Raw genomic sequence first — 19,187 nt, 5'->3', positions numbered from 1 at the left:
AAGTTCTTTGGTACAGTTCTTGCTATGAAGTCATGACAAACAAAGATCATCGAAGAAAACAAGGCGAATCAATGCTAGAGTGTCATCAGTGAAGACCAGCTTCAGCAAAGCCCAACGAAGACCAGCAAAGAGTTGCAAGGTGAGCCAGTGCAAGAGTGTCATCCACTTTCTGTTAGGTTAAACTTAAACTCTTTCCAACCATCATGTGTCCTCTCAAGCATCCACTCCAACAAAACCCTTCCAGCAATGCCCTCACCATAGACAGCTTCCAGAAAAACACCACCTATTTGTTCTCAGCAAAAGGTCTCTCACATATCTGCTTCGGCAAAACATCCTATCATAATACAGTTTCCAGGAAAAGATCAAAACCGAGTCTCCAACAAAATCAGAAATTCCCACTTCACACACCTTTGATCCCAGCACTTGGGAGACAAAGGCAGGTGAATCTCTGTTAGTTCAAGGCCAGCCTGGGCTACAGAGGAAGTTCCTGTGTGGGGCCATGATAGGCAGTCCATTTTGGTTGAATGAGGCTTGCTCCAGCGACCCAGTAGAAAACTCTACAAGGGACAGAAAAGCGAGCCACGTTCCCAGAGTCAGGTGACTGACACCACAGAGCCCCCACCTCCATAATTCAGTGAGTATAAGTCAAGCAGACAGTGTACCAAACTTCTGGAATTCTAGCTAGACTCCACCCCCACAGTTACCTGATAGCCCAGCTACTCTCTAGCTCTCCTTCTCTCTCTCCCTTCCCCCTCTCTCCACATGGCCATGGCCGGCCTCTCTTCCTCTTTCTACCTTCTCTCTTTCCCCCTGCCTTTCTACAATAAAGTTCTAAAACCATAGACTGTCTCTGCTCATCAAGGCCTGCAGTGTTTGAACGATGGGATAGGCTTTCCCTTAACGAGCCCTGCCTGAAAACCTTCCTGAGCTCCAGCCACGGACTTGAGGACTCTCACTTGTGTGGGAACCACCCAGCACTCCCCTCTCTCCATTCCCTCTCCTCCCCTCGGCCCAGGATTGACCGAGCCCCCCCCCCCCGCCCCGGGACCCCCATTCTGTTCTTAGGTATTCTGAGGTGTCCAGTGGTGTCTGGGATGCCCAAAGCTGAGAACCTGGTACCTAAGACTGCCCCTTGTCCACCACCCGCTGAGCTGAAACCAGTGGCTTCACACAGCCAGACACCCACCTAGGGCCACATGGAAAGCGTGTGACAGTCCTTCCATGTCTGCCCACCCAGAGCAACTGGCAGGACGTGGGTTTTCTCCCACTCCCCTTTAGTCCCCCACGTTCCCTGCCCTGCATTCCTGGATAGCCAGGTCTACACAGAGAAAAAAAGACTAGCTGTCAGTTCCTGTGAGTTTCTTCCTGCTGTGAACATCAGGGCTCTGGGCTCTGTCTCCTGGTCACCTCCCTCGCACCATGGCCCTGAAGCAGCAATCTGCGATCCTGCCTCAGCCCAAGAAACCCAGACCAGCTGCTGCCCCGAAGCTGGAGGACAAGTCGGCCTCTCCCGGCCTGCCGAAGGGAGAAAAAGAACAGCAAGAAGCAATTGAACATATTGATGAAGAACAAAATGAAACAGACAGACTTAATGAACAAGACAGTGAGGAAAATTTGAAAGTAGAACAAAAATATAACAAACTCTGCCAACCATTTTTTCAGAAGAGGTCAGAATTGATCGCCAAAATCCCAAATTTTGGGGTAACAACATTTGTCAAGTATCCACAAGTGTCTGCACTGCTTGGGGAGGAGGACGAGGAGGCGCTGCATTATTTGACCAGAGTTGAAGTGACAGAATTTGAAGACATTAAATCAGGTTACAGAATAGATTTTTATTTTGATGAAAATCCTTACTTTGAAAATAAAGTTCTCGGGCTGGTGAGATGGCTCAGCAGGTAAGAGCACCCGACTGCTCTTCCAAAGGTCCTGAGTTCAAATCCCAGCAACCACATGGTGGCTCACAGCCATCCGTAATGAGATTTGACTCCCTCTTCTGGTGTGTCTGAAGACAGCTACAGTGTACTTACATATAATAAATAAATAAATCTAGAGTTTAAAAAAAAAAAGAAAAAGAAAAGAAAATAAAGTTCTCTCCAAAGAATTTCATCTGAATGAGAGTGGTGACCCGTCTTCAAAGTCCACTGAAATCAAATGGAAATCTGGAAAGGATTTGACAAAACGCTCAAGTCAAACGCAGAGTAAGGCCAGCAGGAAGAGGCAGCACGAAGAGCCTGAGAGCTTCTTTACCTGGTTTACTGACCATCCTAACGTAGGTGCTGACGAGTTAGGAGAGGTCATCAAAGATTACATTTGGCCAAATCCCTTGCAGTACTATCTGGTTCCCGACATGGATGATGAAGAAGGAGAGGCAGAAGATGATGATGACGACGAGGATGAGGAGGAGGGGTTGGAAGATATTGATGAAGAAGGAGATGAGGATGAAGGTGAAGAAGATGATGATGAGATGAAGGGGAGGAAGGAGAGGAGGACGAAGGTGAGGATGATTAGCACAGAAGACTGACAGATTCCAACCTTCTTTTTTTATTTTCTTTTTATTTTTTAATTTTCTCCAGTCCCTGGGAGCAAGTTGCAGTCCTTTCCTCCCTGTCCCTCTGTGCTCAGTCACCCTGTTTTGAGGTCTCAACATCATGGTTCTCAATTAATTTGGGGGGAAATATCTTGAGCAAAATACAACAGGAAAAGAATCTCCGTTTCTGTTCTAAATTCATTTTTTATCCTTTCTTGTCTAAATTTGTGGATTCCACACCACCATGCTCTGTGGGAAAAAAGAAAAGCCCTCCAGTTCCCTTGGCTCTGCTGGAGGGCGCTAGGCCCCTGTGTAGTAGTTTATAGAATTTTAGCTTTTCTTCTTTTCTCTGTATATTGGGCTCAGAGATTACACTGCGTCTCTATGTGAATACAGACAGTTAGCATTTACCAACATGTATCTGTCTACTTTCTTTTGTTTAATAAAAAGAAAAAAAATGACTGTCTTAGTTAGGGTTTTCATTTCTGTGAAGAGACACCATGATCAAGGCAACTCTTAGAAAACTCTTATAAGAACAACATTTAATTGGGGCTGGCTTACAGATTCAGAGGAGCATGACAACTTCCAGCCAGGCATGGTCCAGAGGAGTTGAGAGTTCTACATCATGATCTGACTGCATCCAGGAGAAAACCCACCCCTATAGTGATACACTTCCTCCAATAAGGCCACACATACTCCAACAAGGCCACAGCTCCTGATACTGCCACACCCTGGGCCAAACATATTCAAACCACCACACTTGGTCTTATATAGACCAGGCTGGCCTTGAACTCCTGCTTGTTAAGGCCTAGGTAAAATGTTAAGACCCTTGGTAACTGTTACCTGGCTAGCCTGTCATTTTCTGCTTTTACTAATATTATAAGGAAACTTTCACATATGTTTCTGCTGTTATTAGGAAACTTTCTAATTCTAAAGCTGATTACATATTCTGTTATCTACTGTGCCCTTGGAAACCAATCACAATAGAAGCCAGTAGAACTGCTTTGTATAGTTACCCACAATAAGCTTGGACCGAAACCAACCACCCAACAGTACTTCCTCCACCTGTGAATCAGCTTTTATGGTATTTGTTTTTACAAGCTGCCCCTGGGCTGGACCCTAACATAAGAGAGACATCTGCACCAATACAAAAAACTATTTGGAATAGAACTTCCATTTTCAGTAGGGGTCTAGTAAAGTTTAAGTTCCCAAGACCTCCCTGGAAACCCACATCCTACTTGGCAGAAAGAGCCATATATGTGGATTACTGACATCCTGGTTAGCAAATTAAGACATGAATGTTAGCAAGTCCCCTGCCATCGTTGAATACCCTAACCAATGGGAGCAGGATACATGTACAACAAAGATATGTTCCTAAGGAACCCGCCACCCCCCACCCCCATTCCTAAACCCTGATTGGTGGAATAGCCTGACACAGATGTCTACGGATCTCAGGCTTTAAAAGCCCTGTAGGATCTTAACTCAGGGTCCCCGTTCAGTTCCCTGAATCTGGACCATGTTTCTGGTTGAGCAGTCCTGGGGCTTATGCCTAGTAAAGTATCCATGTCTGACTGATATCAGTGTTCATGTGGTTTGTGAGGCGACTCCTGGACCCCAACACTGCTGACCTTCCTGTGTCTACATCTCAAGTTTTGTGATTTTAGGTGTGTGACACTGTTCAACATAGGCAGTGTTGGCGATTCTACCCAGGACTTCCTGCTTGCTAGACAGCACTCTACCAAAAGAGCTACCTTCCCAGCCAGGGTGCCATCCTTTATGCCTGGCTTGGCTCAGAATTATGATTAGGGATTTATTTGTATTGTTGCCCAGTCATAGTCAGTTCCTTAAGGTTAAACTTCTAATTACTGCAGAAAAAGAGCAAGTCAATATATAGACTTTATGTAGGTTGCCATGCCCTAGGAATGGACCTGTAGGGGAATCCGTGGTATAAGGACTAACATTCCCAGCATGGAGATCTTCTCCTTCACTTGGGGCAGTACTTACCAGTTGCTAATATCCTAATCACACTCACAGACTTTGAGTGACACCATGCACGTGAGATGACTAGATTAAGTAGTTCCATAAATCTGAGTTATTTGTTTGGATAAGCTTTTAGTTTTATTTTCCTAAAAAAAAAATACTGATTGTAATACACATTTGTAAAAATAAATCAGCTTTTTCCCAGCCCCTGCTCCCAGAATGAAGACTCTGAGACTATTTATTAATAAATGCCTACACCACAACTTAGGTTCATTCCCTAACTATCTTGTAACTTATTTAACCCACTCAAACTATTCTATGTTTTGTACCTGGTTAGTTACCTCTCCTCAGTTTCATGTGTTTAAGTCTGGGGCAAATCTCTTCTTTATTCTATCCTGAGTTCAGCTACCTACTGGTTTATATCTGTCTTCTCAGCATTCCAGCCTGAATCTCTCATGCCTCTCACTATTTCCCAGAATCCTCTCTGTTGCTGCCAGTGTCCTACCTCCTATATCCTGCCTAGGCTCGTTGGCCATAGGCTTTCTTATTGACAGGTGATGTGTTGATGTTTGGTCTTTTGCTATGTATTGTAATGCCAAATACTGGCTCCCAAGGCCTGGTTGCCTAAAGGGACAAGAGAATCCTTGAGAACACACACAATGTAACCTTGCTCCTTAATTTAAAACCATTGGTCAAATAAAGATGATGAGCGCTAATAGCTGGACAGAAGAGATATAGGCAAGGTTTTAGCATGCCTGGGCTTGGGGTCAGAGGAGAACCATGAGGAGAGAGAAGACGGTGGGAAGAGGAGAAGATGCCATGAGTTAGGCGAGTCATGAATTTTTGGCCGTAAGGGCTGGCCAATTGAAGTTAAGAGCAGCCCAGACAGAACGGGGCAAATTATCGTTTGGGGGTTATTGATGGGAAGTAGAGTCTAAAAGCTTAGATATGTAGATATCTGCACAACTTTAGTTGTCAGGAGCCATTTTGTCTGCTTCTATGAATGCCTGCCTGTCAAGTCAGGCCAGGGTCTACTGGCGGGTTTCCTGGCCTGCTGACACATGGAATGATAAGAGGGGATACACTTGAAGCTTGAGGTGAAGGGCTGAGTGGTCTGTTAATCTTGGAGGAAGGAACAAGGGGGAATAAGGAGCCCTCCTGATGGGTACACACATCGAATGTACTTCAGCCATTGTCTCTGCTGCCTTGTGACTTTGTTTCCCACGATACAGTAAGGCCTAAGAGAATGAAACTCGGGGCTGCAGCGGTACTGACTGGACAGTCCTCCCGATTCTAACCTTTGTCTCTGAGATTTCTTTTCAGTCTTTTCTATAATCATTCTCACTCCCCTCTCAGAGGACTGCTCAGCTTTGTACCGGATAGACTGACTGGTACATCTAGTGCCGATTAAAGCTTATTATAAATATAAAGGTTGTGCATCTGGGAGCTGAATGATGAACGCAGAGTAGAAACCTCATTTGAGATGAAATAAAAGAGATTCTCTATACACACAGTATTGATATCCTCATTTAACTACAGTGCTATTTTAAAAATGCATCACCCAGTAGCCAAGTTTGGAGGTTCATGCCTATAATCTCAGCACTCGGGAGGCTGAGGCAGGACGGTGAGTTTGAGGCAGGTCAGTGAGAGTCCATCTTCAGGAAAAGAAAACACAACACAACAAAACAAAACAAAAGGAAGCAAAAGAAAACAAAAGAGTATGTTTCCTGGAGAATTATCTCAACTACTATCATGTTTCAGATTGTATTTGAGAACTTTCAGATTATCATAGCTCAAAGACCCCAGTATACAATGTACCAGTCAGGAATAAAGATGCTTGAATTTAAAAAAAAAAATCTAATAAAAAAAGTTATATGGTTAAAAAAAATGCTTGAGTTTGGTTCTATTTTACACTGATGGTAGAAAGACCAACTGTGTTTTGATGTGGTCCAGAGAAACAGCTCATGTGGGTGGTCACAGTAAAATAATTCATGTTTAACATCACTACCTGTAAAAATGTCTTTATTACTTTTAAGAAAGTTTTTTTTTTAAGTTTACAAACAAAATTCACTTCACTCTTGAATACGTAGAAAAAAAACACACAAGAAAGATTGTGAAGATCTGGCCTAGATTATATGTTTTTTGACTCTTTTTTTTTTTTTTTTTTTAATGTTGGTGGTTGTCTCATTGATTTAGAGGTTTGGTGCGTTGAGTTAGGTGGGAATATCACAATGTCGCAGTGGAAGACACGGGACGCTTTACTGTGCTACACTGGTGGCAAGACGGATCAGTAGGTTCACATCCTGGCAGCCTGACCTATTCACTACCAAGTACAAGCCAGTCTATCATGGCTGAATTCTAGAGCAGTGGTTCTCAACCTCCCTAACGCTGTGACCCTTTAATACAGTTCCTCATGCTGTGGTGACTCCCACCATTAAATCACGTGTTGCTACTTCATAACTGTAATTTTGCTACTGTAATGGATCATAATGCGAATCTGTGTCTCGATGGTCCTAGGTGACTCCTGAGAAAGGGTGGCTCTACCCTCAGAGGGTCGGGACCCACAGGCTGAGAATCGCTGCTCCACTGTATGTTATTACACAATGGTTTTCCTGATACAACTTCTTAATTCCATATGACTCTGCGTGATTCTGATGAAACACTCTAAGAACTGTGTACCTCAACCACTTTCAGTCACTCGGAGAGTTTATGCAGGCTAAACGACAATTCTTTTTATTTATTAATTTTCAAAATGAGTTGGTACCCTGACTATGCCCTTAGGTAGGTGTACAGTAAGACAAAATACCTTTTATACATTTACGAAAGAATTTCCAAAAGTTTACCATTTTTTTCCTTTGACCTTTTATGCTGTTACTTATGAACACAGCAAAATAAGGATTCAAACCTTTTTTTCTTCTAGAATTTTCTGATTTCCTACTGCTCCTTAGTACATTTGCAAGGCAAGGATTCGTAGAAGGGTCCTTACAAATTCTTATGAATTCGCTGATGGTAGGTGAGGTGTGAGTGTTGACGGAAGGCCTTCTTACACTCCGTACATTTGTACGGCTTCTCGCCAGAGTGGATTCTCTGGTGCTGAATGAGAGACGAGTGGAGGCGAAAGGCTTTCCCGCACTCCTTACAATCGTAAGGCTTCTCGCCCGTGTGAATGCTCTGATGCTGCGTCAGTTGTGAGAGGAGTCTGAAAGTCTTCTCACATTCCATACATTTATAGGGCTTCTCACCAAAATGAATGCTCTGGTGCTGAGTCAGCTGGGAGAACAGCCTAAAAGCCTTTCCGCACTCCTTGCAGTCATAGGGTTTCTCCCCGATGTGAATGCCCTGGTGGGAAATGAGCTCCGAGTACCGGCGGAAGAACTTGCGGCACTCCTTACACTCGTAAGGCTTCTCCCCAGTGTGGATCCTCTGGTGGAGGGTGAGATGGTAGCCGCGGCTGAAGGTCTTCCCGCACTCCTTGCAGTCGAAGGGCTTCTCGCCGGTGTGGATCCTCTCGTGCAGGGTGAGCTGCTGCCTCACCCGGAACGCCTTCCCACACTCCTTGCAGTCGTAGGGTTTCTCTCCCGTGTGCAGTTTGTGATGCAGCCGGAGGCCCGTGCTGCACAGGAAAGCCCGGCCGCACTCCTTACACTCGTGGCGTGAGCTGCCACTGTTGAGCCTCTGATGCCGAGTGAGGTGCGCTACCTGCCGGAAGCTCTTGCCGCACTCCGTGCATGCGTAGGGCTTCTCACCGGTGTGGATCCTCTGGTGGAGCATGAGCTGTCCACGGACTCGAAAGGCCTTCCCGCACTCTTTACAATCGTAGGGCTTCTCGCCCACGTGAGACCTCTGATGCCCTCGAAGGTCCGAGCTACACGTGAAGATCTTTGCACACTTCTTACATTCATAGAGCTTGTCAGAGGCGTGGATCCTCTGATGGCGACTGAGGTGGGCGCACTGTCGGAAGGCTTTGCCACATTCCTTGCATTCGTAGGGCTTCTCGCCGGTGTGGATCCTCTGATGGAAAGTAAGTTGTTGGCGGACTTTGAAAGCCTTCCCACACTCCCCACATTCGTAGGGCTTTTCTCCGTTAGGAGTTTTCTGATAGAGACTAACAGGTGTGCGTTTTCTGTACCGAGGTCTTTTTCCAGAGGTGGTTTTTATCACGTGTCTGAAATATACCCTATGAGAGTTCTCTTGTTCTTCATATATTTTATATTCAAAGTCTTTCCCCAAAAGGGAGTCTTCGGGGCCACGCCTTTGAATTCTTCCCATTATTTCCCACGGAGATAGATTAATTTCGTAAGTATTCTTTTCTGGAAGTAACCCGTTACTGCTGTATCTGGATTCCAGATCTGAAAGCAAAAAGAAGAAAAACGCATGGTACCGTCCTAATCTGGATGAAATAAAGAAATAATAGTAACGAAAACAAGCCTCTAGCTGTCCGCACGCGGGAGGCAGAGTTAAAAGCTCCAGTTACAGGCCAGCCTGAGCTACGTCACAAGACTTCGCTCAAGACAAGGAAAAGAAAAGACAACAAGCAGCTGAATGGACTTAGCAGCCCCCAAATAATCACGTAATTAAAAAAAAGGTTTAAGAAGGATAAGGAAGATGGCATGTCTAGATGCACAATTGAAAATAAAAATGAAGGGTGAGATGTAGTGGCCCAAACACACCTTTAATCCCAGCACTCAGGAGACAGAAGAGACAGGTGGAGTTCAGGGTCAGCATAATGTATAGAGTGAATTCCATTTCAACCAGGGTTATGTAATAAGGCCCAGTCCTTTTTTTTTTTTTTTTTCAACAAAACAAACCAGAATTTGGCACTGTGAACAGTCTCAAGTAAGTATGAAACTCCTCTGTAGATAAACAGGCTCTGTTATAAGGAGTTATTGTGTTTGTACCTAAGTTTGACTGTGAGAAGTTACATTCCTGCAGACAACTGAAGCTATTCACAGTTAAGGAGATGCTCTCCTCTGAAACTTGAGATGAAGGCTCTGGAATGGAGAGAGAATATCTGTGTATTGTATGTCAATTAAAAAGCCTATGGCCTATGGCTTAGGCAGGAAATAGAGATGGGACATCCAGGAGGCACAAAGGATTCTGGGATAGAATGAGGCACTGGAGATCGGCCCGGGAAGACGTGAGGAGATGGGCACATGGTACCTGAGCCCAGGTAACCAGCCACGTGTCAGGATGTAGGTTAAAGCACATGGGTTATCTAAGTTTTGATCTCGTCTGAGACTAGTCCTGAGGGCTGGCACAAGGCTGAGGTATCTGTAATATTTTTTGAGTCTGAGTCTTATTTCTGAGAGCATGGGGCTGGGAGGAAGAACCGGACCCGACTTTTGCATCGGAGGCACTTGTTACAAAGACTGATGGGAGGGAACACGGACCCGTGGGGACTCTGCAGCTGTGGTAGAGCGCCCGGGTGGCCTGTGTGAGGCCCCGTAGGACTACCACATCCAGCACGAATGAGCAAAACCAAAAATGCCATTATGGAATAAAGTGTAATTTATGTGTTGCGAGGCATTGAGGTTATGGGAACTGATGTTCAAGGAATCCCATCTCTAGCCAACCATTTTTAGCAATCCGAACCTCTTTAGACTGGTTCTATTTTCTTGGCCATTCTCAAATTACTCTGGTCTCTAATTCGCCATATCAATACTGTGTGTGCCTTTCCCCCCCGGGTTTGAGTTGGCTAAACAAACCTCCTCAGACACCGGAGCCAGGAGTCTGGCTTTGTTACATTTACATCTTCCTGCCAGACAACTGAGAACTGCCCACGGCAGAGCCTACTTTACAACTCTAACCAGCTGAAACTAGCAAGGGAACCCAGCTGAAACAAAGGGATGGGTCCTTGGGTTTTCCCATATATATTCAGTGCTGCACATTAAAGATTGAGCCTTGATCAGATTTGTCTCGGCTAGTTATTTCTCTCGCCGCCTTTTCCATCCAACCCCAGCTTTCCTTTCAGGAACCCAGTAACCCATGGCCGCCGGGGTGGCTACAAATACCCTATCTGCTTTTCTTCTAATACTTAATCACTTCAGGTCTGTTTTCTTCCACCTGGACAGTCTCACAATGTAGCCCTGGCTAGCCTGGAACTTACTTTTAGACCAGGCTGGCCTTGAACTCACAGAGATCCACTTGCCTCTGAAGTGCTGGGACTGAAGGCTTGCACCACCATGCCTAGCCATTTGGGGATATTAACAAGCCAGGTATTTTTTGTTTTATCTTGTGTGATGCTGGTGATCAAGGCCATGGTTAGCTGCTCCAACACTGAGCTATCCCCCCTCACCCCCCACAAGCACAGACTTGCTATTTTTTTAACGTTTACATGTGTTTTGCCTGAATGTATGTGTGTGTGCCATGAGCATACAGTGAGTGCCCTTGGAGGCCAGGAAAGGGGATTGTGTCCACTGGAAATGGAGTTACAGATGATTGTGAGCCACTGTGTGGGTGCTGGGAACAGATCCCAGATCCTATATGATTACCTGTCAGGGTTCTTAACAACTGAGCCACCTTTCTATCCCCGGTTATTGTATGAGTTCATTACTAAATATGAATCCCAGGAAATGAGAACAATAAATCGATACAGGAAAACTGAAATACAAAGTGAGCATAGGGGCACATGCCTGTAGGCCCAGGGCTGGAGATGATCTGAGACAGGAGGATGGAGAGTTCACAACCAGCTGCTGTGAACAGTAAGACCCTTTCTCAGAAAAGAAAATCAGGCTGTTGAGATGGCCTGATGTTAAGGGCACTTGGCTGTCCTTCCAGTGCATCAGAGTTCAAGTTCCAACACCAAATAGTGGCCTGTCCATAACCACCTGTAGCCATGGTCTCCAGGCCTCAGTGGACATCAGACATGCAGCCGATGCATGGACAGACATACCGACAAAGCAACCATACAAATAAAACTAATTTGGATATTTCTTAAGGGTGCGCCAGGGCGGATTTAAAATACAAAGGATTATCTATGAAGAAATTAGATATAAAACAGGCAAAACTATTATCACCAGACAAGAAAGCTTTCCCACGTTGAAAGGAAAGGGAAATGTGGGAAAGAGACAAATGGCAAACTGAAGTAGAGAGGAAATGTCATTGGTGACTCATGCTGAAAGATCTAAGTTTTCTTTCCAAGTTTCATGTCTCTTTCCCCAGCATCTCAGGAGAGCATCTTTCAACCTCCCCGTCAGCATCTCAGGGGCGTGTCCTCCAGCCAGCAGATGTGTAACAGTCACCACCACAGGTGCCTGCTGAGCACTCCCTCACCTCGGCTCCACCTTCTCTTCTCAGCCCTCACAATCATCCACGGCTCCTTCCCTTGTTCCAACAGGGTGATCACATCTGGCTTAGAAATGGAACATCCTGCTTGAAAGAAAAGAGCAGAATTTATTTAAAGAATGGATCTATTTGCCAGGTGGGGGTGATACACAGCTGTGACGCCAGCACTTAGGAGATGAAGGAAGGATCAGGGGTTCGGTGTCATGGCTACACAGTGAATTCAAGATGAAGCACACAAGACCTTGTGGGTAGGCACACACAGAGGTTATTATTATTATTATCGTTATTGTTTTTCAAGACAAGGATTCTCTGTGTAGCCTTGGTATCCTAGAACTCACTCTATAGACAAGCCTGGACTTGAACTCAGAGACTGGCCTGCCTTGGCCTCCTGAGTGATGGGATTAAAGGCGTGTGCCATCATGCCCAGCTGTTGAATTTAGTTTTTTACTTTTTATTGTGGATTTAGGTGTCTTGCCCGCATGTGCACCATGTGCATGCAGTTCTCTCAGAGGCTACAGGGGGACGTTGGATCCCCTGGCAGTGGAGTTGCAGTGGTGGTGAACTGCCATGTGGATGCTGGAAACCAAACCTAGGTCTTCTGCAAAAGCAGCCAGTGCTCTTAGCCTCTGAGACATCGCTCCAGGACCAAAAGAAAGATTCTTTTTAGGGTTGGAGAGATGGCTCAGTGGTTAAGAGCACTGATTGCTCTTCCAAAGGTCTTGAGTTCAATTGCCAGCAACCACATGGTGGCTCACAACCATCTGTAATGGGGTCCAATGCCCTCTTCTGGGGTGTCTGAAGACAGCCACAGTGTACTTACAATAAATAAACAAACAAACAAACAAACAAATAAATACTTTAAAAATTCTATTTAATCAAGTCTTCAAAACTAAGATGGCTACCAAGTGGAAAAACATTAAAATTAGATTCTTTTAGGCTCAAAGGCAGAGCCAGACTTCAATTTTTTGTTTACTACCCCACCCTTTTAAAAGTTATTTTTATAAAAGTTTTATTTTATAAAACTTATAAGCTATACGTTTTATACATTTTATGTTATATAATTTATAATTATATAAAATATGTTATATTTATAAAGGTTATTTTATCAAAGTTAAATTATAACTATGTATTTCTGTTTTGTGGGACCATAAAAGTATTTCACAGAGGTGACCATTCTAAACCACAAAGAGAGGGTCTTTGCAGTTAGAATGTCAGCTCTGGGAATGTGGTTTGATACAGATGAGCTTACCCAGTGACACCAAGTGGCTGTAGTTCTCTAGCATCACATCTCTGTACAGATCCCTCTCGTAGGCACTCAGGCACTCCCACTCTTCCTGAGAAAAGCCCACAGCCACATCTCTGAACATCACCGTACTCTGCAATGACAAGCCGGTGTCCCACGTGTAAGATAAGATGGGATAAAATGTATGGGGCGGGGTGGGGTGTCTAAGTCTCTGTTCTGTTGCTGAGAAGAGACACCACGGCCAAGCCAAGTCCGATAAAAGAAAGCATTTAATTGGGGCCTTCATTATAGTTTTAGAAGGTTAGTCCATTATCATCATGGTGGGAAGCAGAAAGGCACGGCTCTAGAGTAGTAGCTGAGAGCTTTACAGCCTGACTCACAGGCAGCAGGCAGAGACAGACAGACACATAAGGAGAGAGAGGGGCTGGGCCTGGTGTGGGCTTTTAAAGCCTGAAGGCACACTCCCTGTGACATGCTTCCCTCCAACAAGGCCACACCTCCTAATCCTTCCCAAGTGGTCCCACTAACTAGGGATCAGGTTTTCAAATATATGAGCCTGTCACAGCCATAGGGGACTAGAGAGATGGCTCAGCAGTCAGAAGTGCTGCTGCTCTTACAGAGTTCCCAGAACCGATATTATTCATAACACATGCTTGCATACATGCACTCAGAGTCATAAATAAAAAAATAATGACATTTTGAGAAAGTGTTTTAAAGGGGCTGGGGAGACAGCTCAGAGGTCAAGAGCTCTTGCTGCTCTTGAAGAGGATCCAGGTTTGGTTCCCAGAATACACCTGGTGGCTCAAAATCACCCGTAACCCTGCTTCCAAGAGACCTAACATCCTCTTGTGACACTGAGAGCTCCTGCACGCGTGTGGAGTGCATATGCACACCCATGCACACTCACATACAGTAAAATTAAATAAGTATATTTAAAATACTAAAAATGCTGAATACTAGTGGCACACACCATTAATCTCCACACTTGGGAGGCAGAGGCAGGTGGATCTCTGAGTTTGAGGCCAGCCTGGTCTACAGAGTGTGCTCCAGGACAAGCCAGGGCCTCACAGAGAAACTCTGTCTCAAACACACACACACACACACCACAATTAATAATAAATAAAATAAGTAAGCCCATGCATATTATATGACTTTTACTATGTCAACAATTGAAGATTTTAAATTATATATGTAGTTACTGTTCACACTATAATTCTATGGGGGCAGTGTTGTTTTTAGAAGATGTCTGCTCTTCAGGGCTTCACACCAAATAAGCCCATGTTAGGGACTGATTTGACCAGTGTGCCCTTGGATGAAGGTGGAGAGAAGAGTAGGGAGGAGACCCATCCCTCAGTGGAATGGAAGAGACTGGGTACAGTTCTAGGATCCGATTCTGTTAGGAAGTTTCAAAATAACAGAGCATTTGTACAACCCGACAGAATAAAAATGATGGGGCAGCCGCAAGGGTAAATGTGTTTGCTGCCACACCAGATAACCCGAGTTCCATCTTGGGGTCACATATGGTGGAAGGAGAATTGGCTCCCAAAAGTTATCCTTTGACCTTTTGACCTTCACAGACACTTGTGGCATTCCCCCCCCCCCCACACACACAAAACGAGTAAATGCAAATAAATCCATGCATGAGCTTGATCACTTGGACCCACATGGGAAGCTGAGGATCTGGGTTCAAACCCCAGGACTCACAAAGGAGGAGAGAACTAATTTCCAAAAGTTGGGGCCATCACACGTATGCCACAGCATGCATACGCCCCTATGTGCATGCGCACATGCTAAACATAAACAAATTAATATGTATATACATACATACAAACATACATGTAAAGTCAGAAAATATCAAGTACAAAGAAAGCAACTTACATGAGCCATGATTCCAGAATCGCAAGAACTGGCTTGTTCTTCCTCGAGGATCATGTCCTGGTGAAGCCGTTCACAGAGGCTAGAGCTGGAGGGAGAGGGTGCAGCCATGAGAGCAGAACTGTTCTAGAGCTTCCAAAATGTAAAAAAAAAAAAAAAAAAAAAAATCAATGTATTATCCCGTTTCTCCCTTCTTATACACAACCTGCCTTCCAACACACAAACTGAGAGGTGAGAGATAACTTATACAGAAACCAAAAACCTCCTCAAAACTACAGGGAACTCAGCTGCAAAATGTGGCTGTGAGACCTCAGTATGCACCAGGATCACCTAGAAGACTGCTTAAAACAGATTTGGGTAGGGTGGGTGGTCAGGTGGCTCAGTGGTTAGGAGCACTGGCTGCCGTTCCAGGGAACCTGAGTTCAGCAGTCAACTCCCACGTGGTCCTTACATTTGTTACTCCAGGTCCAGGTGACCGGACGCAGTATCCTGGCGTCCTCGGACACATGTAAGAGGTGCACATACATAAAAATAAATGTTACGAGAAAGAATGTGCTCTCCTGGTCTTTGTTGGCTTGTTTTTGCAGTCCTCTGAAGCCTGCAGTCCAGCCGGAGCTTGCTAAGTGCTCTAGCCCTAGCCCTAGCCCTGCCATTTCTCACCGGCACCCCCAAGAGATGCATCGGCCGCCGCCGCCGCTGCTCCAGTGCCACACAAGAATGACCAGTGTAGCCTGGAGAGGCCCTGAGTTCAATTTCTAGCAGTCGCACCGTGACTCACAGCCATCTATGCTGGGATCTGATGTTGCAGATCGAACACTCATATACATAAAATAAATAAATCTTAAATAAAAACAAAACAAAAAACCCGAAAAGTGTAGGGGCTTGAGGAAATGCCTCAGTGGTCCCTCCAGCCACCACCTCAATCATTTAAATACATGCTCGTCCTTGACCAATCACACATCAGACTTTAGCAGACATATTTCCGTATTAGAGAATCCTAAGAAAAACAGGACATCTAAATGTATAGCACGTGGGTGCTACATAACCATAGAACCGCAGGCGCTGCGCACTCAAAGAGGAATCCTGATTAAGTCTCTGCCCACTGAAAATGCAGGGAAATTCTCAGACCCAAAGCAATGAATAGTTCGCTTTTTTTTTTTTTTAAAGACAGGGTCTCAATGTAACCCAGGCTGGCCTTGAACACTTGGTCCTAGTGGAGTGGCAGTGACACCACTCACAGTTGAATAAAACATTTTCACAAACGTCTTTCAAAGGGAAGGAAATTAAAAAAATCCATACTCAAAACAACAACAACAACAACAGCAAAAACAAACAAACAAAAAACCAAAAACGAAAAACAAAAACTCAAGCATTTCACAGGAACACAGAAGTTCTAGAAACTCACACATAATCTCTGTTTTAAACAGAAGTAGTAGCTGCTGGCTTCTAGGGTCTCTTCTGAAGACTGGCAGACACTCCAGGCCTTGTTTCTTTTCTTTTCTCTTCTTTCCTTCTTCTTCTCTTTTCTTTTTCTCTCTTGCAACCCAACGTTAGGCAGTAGAGAATGACCTTGAGCGCCTACTCCCCCTGCCTCCACCTCCCAAATCCCGAGAAGTCAGGTGTATGCCACCACGTCCTCTGGCCTCACCCCTACGCTTTTCTGAAATTGATCAGAATCCCCTTCCAAGCTTCAGGGCTCCAGGCTGACCCCATCCGTATGATCCCAGCAAGCGAGATAGACTACAGCAGCCCACAGTCACCCGTGCCCGAGTTTGCTGCTTCGGCCACTCTGCTTCACCAGTTACCAGTCCGGGGCTGCCCAGCCTTAGGTCCGAGGTGTCCCCCGGTTCTCTGCTCCCCAGGCCCGCCGGGAATCTAAGGTTCTGCACAGGGTATCTCCACCGTGCAAGTCGCGGCCCCCGCCTTCCCTCTCGGTCCTTGTCCACAGCCAGGCCGGGGTTTAGGTGCAGCGCGTCAGCACGGCAGCTGTACCCACGAACGGGCCACCTGAGTCCCAGGGGTCCTCAGAGCGGGTCCCCGGAGAAGAGCGTAGGCCGCACGAGACCGGGGACCACCCAGCTGACGGGTATCCCGGGAGGGTGGGTTGCCAGCGCGGTCAGCGCTGCAGCGGCGGCACCAAAGTGCTACGGACGGGACCGTGGTACTGAAGGCTCTGGGACATCAGATCTCAAGCCTGAGAGTCCGACTGCCACTAGCTTCTTTGACTAGGTTCTGGGCTTCCAGCCCCGCGGAGGCTGCGAGCCAGGCCCCTAGCTCTTGGTCAGGGGAAGGGGGTTGGAGGTGGGGCTGTGTGTGTCTCTTTCTCGCTGCTTCAATGCGCATGCGCACAAGGGAGCCGCAGGGAGGCGGGGAGCCTTCGGTAGCATCTTGTGCAGGCCTGGACAGAGGGAGTTTGGTTCCAGGATCCAGGATTGGGCAGAAATGGCCAAGTCTTTAGGCCTACAGCAGTAGCTCTGGCGTTGAACAAACTAACCCCCAGATGCTTTGAGGTCCAGCGTGGAGCGTTGGCTGAACCACTTATACTAGTTTGGGCATCTATTGTTTGTTTTTAAAGCTGTGGTCTCTCTAAATGACCCTGGTTTTCTCTGTGGACACCAGGCTGACTTTGAAATTGAAGTGATTCTCCAGTAAGCTTCCTGAATGTGGACATTAACGGCACACACCACCACACCCCCGCCCTCTACCTGAGTTTTTTCTTTTTCTTTTCTTTTTTTTTTTAACCAGTTTTTCTTTCTTCTTAAATCTCTATTTGAGACAAACTCTCTCTATGCAGCCCTTGCTAGCCTGGAATCTGTGTAGACCAGGCTAGCCTGGAACTCTGAGATCCACCTGCCTTTGTTTCCGTGGTGCTGGAATTAAAGGTGTGCACCACCACTTCGGACGTGGTTTTCTTTTAACAAAGCAGGCTTGAGTTTTTGTTGTGGCTGTTGTTTTGTGGGTTTTTTGTTTGTTTGTTTGTTTTGTTTTGTTGTTGGTTTTTTTTTTTTGTTTTTTCGAGACAGGGTTTCTCTGTATAGTCCTGGCTGTCCTGGAACTCTGTAGACCAGGCTGACCTCAAACTCAGAAATCCACCTGCCTCTGCCTCCCAAGTGCTGGGATTAAAGGCATGCGCTACCACCACCCGGCTTTTTATTTTATTTTATTATTTTAGGCTTGGGGTTTTAGGCTTTAGCATGAGGAGAGGGGCTCCGAATGACGGCACCTGAAATCGCAGTATGGGCTTCTCTGAAAGAATAATCGATTGGGTTTTCATGTTATTCTTATGTTCTTGTGGTGGTTTGAATAGGTATGGCCCCATAGATTCATGCATTTGTATGCTTGCCCATGCCAAGTAGTGATTTTATGTGTGGCCTTATTGGAGGAAGTGTATCATCACCGTAGAGGCGGGGCTTTGAGGTCACATATGCCCAAGGTACACCACATCTGCCTGCAAGCCTCCACCTTTCCCGCAGGACGATGGTGGACTGAACCTCTGCAAGCCAGCCCCTATTAAATGTTTTCCTTTATAAAAGTTGCCCTGGTCATGGTGTCCCTTCACGGCAATAAAACCCTAAGAGAGTTATGTTAGAAAGAGCTTTCCTTTAGCCCGTTTAATTTAGTCTCAACAGCACATATGCATAGATTCTTAATGAGTTATAGTTAATTTAATTCTTTTTGATGCCTATTTTTTTCCCAAGATTTGGTTTGTGGGGGCCCCTTTAGCCTGACATTGGTGGGCTGTTTATTTGAACGACAGCCCAGGCTGGCCTGGGACTTGTGATTCTGCTGAATCAGCTTCTCCATTCAGCTGGAATTACAGGTATTAGGCACCACCCTGGGTTATTGGGTAGCTTGTCTTCTGATAGGTTTCTAACACTGATGAGGATGATGATGATTAGTATTATTAAATATTATAGCATTTAATAATTGAGGGGTCTGGAAAGGTGGCTCAGTGCTTAAAGGACTGACTGCTCTTCCAGAGGACCCAGGTTCAGCTCTCAGCACTAACATGGTGCCTCACAATTGTCTGTAGCTCCAATACCAGGAGATGCAATGACTTCCTCTGGTTTCAATGGGCAACTGGCAATGCATGTAAGCAAAACATTGATTCACATAAAATACAAGACAAAAAAAACTACAGAGCAAGGCCCTGTTTCAAAACACAAGAAGGTGCTGAAGAGACAGCTCAGTGATTAAGAGCATGCTTTTGCAGAGGACCCAGTCCAGTTCCTGGTTCCTAACACCCCTGTGCCTGACAGCCATCCAAACTCCAGCTCC

The 19,187-nt window shown here is 45.6% G+C and overlaps 1 protein-coding gene and 1 non-coding gene across 8 annotated transcripts; one reads left to right on the top strand and one right to left on the bottom strand.

The window, feature by feature from the left end:
* Positions 1 to 1,123: 1,123 nt before the first annotated feature.
* Positions 1,124 to 2,985, top strand: Gm6579. Its single transcript, XR_391236.4, has 2 exons — positions 1,124 to 1,861; positions 2,082 to 2,985. It is a non-coding gene; the product is annotated as a predicted gene 6579 (transcript).
* Positions 2,986 to 6,512: 3,527 nt separating this feature from the next.
* On the bottom strand, positions 6,513 to 17,248 carry Zfp30 (zinc finger protein 30). 7 transcript variants are annotated; one of them, NM_001360207.1, is made up of 5 exons: positions 16,315 to 17,248; positions 14,913 to 15,041; positions 13,041 to 13,167; positions 11,780 to 11,878; positions 6,513 to 8,856 (listed from the first exon to the last, which is right to left on the bottom strand). In NM_001360207.1, the coding sequence occupies exons 2-5, from the start codon at positions 15,018 to 15,020 to the stop codon at positions 7,490 to 7,492; spliced, it is 1,701 nt and encodes a 566-aa protein (NP_001347136.1). In that variant the 5' UTR covers positions 15,021 to 15,041; positions 16,315 to 17,248; the 3' UTR covers positions 6,513 to 7,489. The 7 variants fall into 7 exon arrangements, with proteins under 7 accessions (NP_001347136.1, NP_001347137.1, NP_038733.1 ...); NM_001360208.1 differs by having other exon boundaries at positions 11,780 to 11,875; NM_013705.2 differs by having other exon boundaries at positions 14,913 to 14,997.
* Positions 17,249 to 19,187: the final 1,939 nt, after the last annotated feature.

Source organism: Mus musculus, chromosome 7, assembly GCF_000001635.26.
Source record: "Mus musculus strain C57BL/6J chromosome 7, GRCm38.p6 C57BL/6J".
Lineage (NCBI taxonomy): Eukaryota > Metazoa > Chordata > Mammalia > Rodentia > Muridae > Mus > Mus musculus.
Note: the sequence above shows the minus strand (reverse complement) of the source record. Positions and strands in the feature narration are given on the sequence as shown.

Coding starts and splice junctions, on each gene's coding strand:
- Zfp30 (NM_001360207.1), bottom strand. CDS start 15,020: ATGGCTGCACCCTCTCCCTCCAGCTCTAGCCTCTGTGAACGGCTTCAC. Junction 13,168..14,912: donor ATTCTGGAATCATGGCTCAT/GTAAGTTGCTTT, acceptor TTGTCATTGCAG/AGTACGGTGATGTTCAGAGA. Junction 11,879..13,040: donor CAGCCACTTGGTGTCACTGG/GTAAGCTCATCT, acceptor TTTTCTTTCAAG/CAGGATGTTCCATTTCTAAG.